At 39.4% G+C, this 2,534-nt stretch overlaps 1 protein-coding gene across 1 annotated transcript in view; it reads right to left on the minus strand.

The window, feature by feature from the left end:
• Positions 1 to 2,534, minus strand: part of LOC109959921 (zinc finger protein 629) — a 7,750-nt gene that overhangs the window by 3,325 nt on the left and 1,891 nt on the right. The window contains exons 2-6 of the mRNA XM_020599683.1: positions 2,072 to 2,274; positions 1,565 to 1,657; positions 1,365 to 1,457; positions 823 to 933; positions 34 to 157 (exon numbers count right to left, since the gene is read on the minus strand). Coding sequence (XP_020455339.1) covers positions 34 to 157; positions 823 to 933; positions 1,365 to 1,457; positions 1,565 to 1,657; positions 2,072 to 2,274 — 624 coding nt within the window. The remainder of the gene's footprint in view (positions 1 to 33; positions 158 to 822; positions 934 to 1,364; positions 1,458 to 1,564; positions 1,658 to 2,071; positions 2,275 to 2,534) is intronic.

The raw sequence follows: 2,534 nt of genomic DNA on the forward strand, positions 1-2,534 counted from the left end.
TATATATATATATATATACACCATGAAGCATACCTTTAACACCAAGGAGTCCTTTGGCCTGCTGGTGTAGGAGTAGAGTCTTTAGGTCCCCGGGATCAGGGATGAAACCTCCACACGCCTCCAGGACAGTGGGCTCCATTGAGATCATGGCACCAAGCTGAGAATGAGAGGCAAGACAATTGATGGCTCTGCACTGCCAATTTCATTTTACCTCTTAAGCTGGATCATGTTTTTTATGTCTTTATGGTCTAATCATCACCTCAAGATGGTTTTCTCTGCTATTTATATGGCTTATTGTAACAGGGTACTTAGGCTGTTGTTAAAAATATAATGTAACCAAAATAAAACCTCTTATCCAGATCCTGAAAAGGTAAAACATTTCTTCAGTTATGTAGATGCCTTTAAGTCTGGCCTTAAAGATGCCTCAAATTGGTCCTGTCATACAGTCTTTACATTGAATTCTTACTTTATTTTAATGAATTTAAAGATATTTAAATTTTCACCTACATATTAGATTGGTGTGATTCTAATTCCCAACAAGGCCTATAATGTCTACAGAAATTTGGAATTTAATTTAGTGACTCTTGCAGATCCCATAAAAATGCAGCCACATAGTGTATTATTGATCATTTATAGGAGAACTTGGTTTGCTTTGGCTCATCGATAAAGACCGACTACAAAACACCCAACGATCTTGGAGAAACTCCATGGCTTGCTTTAGGACATTTGCTTTGACACCAGGGTCAACCAAACACGTTTTGATCTGAACCAGTAGCCCACCCTGCTGTGAAAATCCAGTGATTTGACATGTAGAGCACATACCTGGGAGAGATTGGGAACAGGAAGAAGTTGCTCCAGTTTGCACACCAGGCCTGCGGTCAGAGTCTGCAGAGCTGTGTCAAACTTTGTGCCGTACTGAACTGGGAACACTTCCTGCAGAGACAGAAATATGATTGATGTGACAGTGCAATCGTGAGAGCCCAACACTTTGTGCAGACAGAAGGATGTATGGATTTACTACGTTGTATCTCCACATGCACCTGAATTCACAATATAAAGTAGTTGTTCTCATTTACACAAAATCTGACCACAGCTATAACACCACGTGATATCACTGCCAAACTGCTGAGCTGCAGATAAATGAACAAAAACAGAGGTTTATGACAGTAGCTGTGCTGTGATATCTGCTATACTATCAACATTAGAAGCAACAAAAGGCTGCCATATTCAAGTTCATCCACAAAGCTGTCACTACATCTAAATGAGTGGCAAGAGTTTCTTTTAAAAACAACAAAAACACCACCAAGGCTTTGTGTGATGACAACCAATGACTCTGCATAACACATTAAGGCAGATGTGGATACCTGGAAGAAATGCTTCCTCTCAGCAGGGTTTTTAAGCAGATTCTGGACCAGCACCATGAAGTTTGTTTGTGATTTCTCAACCTCTAAGTCTTTCTGTAACAAAGGAAATACTGAAAGTAATCCATACATTTAAATCTATCATAAATACTTCAGGTTGATGCAACTAGATGCTTCTCAGAAAAAAAAGTTTGCATTCTTACCCCTGAAGATACAGACACCTTCAATCTATTTATAAGAGTCTGAATAGCCCGGGAATCAGGTGGTCCTTCTTTCTGAAGGAAGTCCAAAATGATCTACAGTACAAGAAGAAACAGATAATGAAGACTCCAACTTCCCTGCAAGATAGGGGGAGGAAAGCCATAAAGCCAAATGTTGTTTTTGTTCTTGGTGTTCGTGATTTCTAATAGAAAAGATATGGCATTAATCAGCACAGAGCAGTGTGAGCAACCGCCTCGGCGTTCAGACCTTAAGGAACAAATCTGGTGGAATGAAAGCCACTTTAGAAGCCTAAAGACTCGTGCTCGAGGGATGTGAAGCTTTAAGAAACTGATAGCTTCTTGCACATGACATAAGGTCTTCATCTTTGCAATTATGGATCACTGAGTTTTTTCACCTCTTAATGAATTTAAATACATTTTACTCTCTTATGCTTACAAAAGTTTGACTCTACTTATTTTCACAGACAATAGATGAAAACAAACACTCACCCTTGCCCTCAACCCTAAGAGGAGCTGGGCAGTCTGTTTGAAACTCATGATCTCAGGAACAGTCTGCATCACCATGGTCACAAATTCCTCTACTTTCCCATACTGCTTCACGTTTCGCTGCCGTATGACCTGCCATATGTACGAGTATGTCAGCTGCAGAGGGGAGGCCATCAAGCGAATGGAAGCCAGTGGAAGGGCGCCTCCTGTATAGAATATAAAGTAAAACTACATGTTAGAACATTTTTAGGAGTACATGTGAAAAATGTAAGACATTACCATTTATTCCCAGTCAACCCTCTTATTAATAGTCAAAAGTCAAGAATCTTTATTGTCATTATGCATAGCACAAGGAAATCTTTTCCGGCAGGTCTCGGCTTAAAAGACAGACATATTATTTACATAACACACAATTGTATAAGTCAATATAAAAATATGAACAAATAAAAAGGGATGTATTGGACCC

Source organism: Monopterus albus, unplaced genomic scaffold, assembly GCF_001952655.1.
Source record: "Monopterus albus unplaced genomic scaffold, M_albus_1.0 scaffold41.1, whole genome shotgun sequence".
Classification (NCBI taxonomy): Eukaryota; Metazoa; Chordata; class Actinopteri; order Synbranchiformes; family Synbranchidae; genus Monopterus; species Monopterus albus.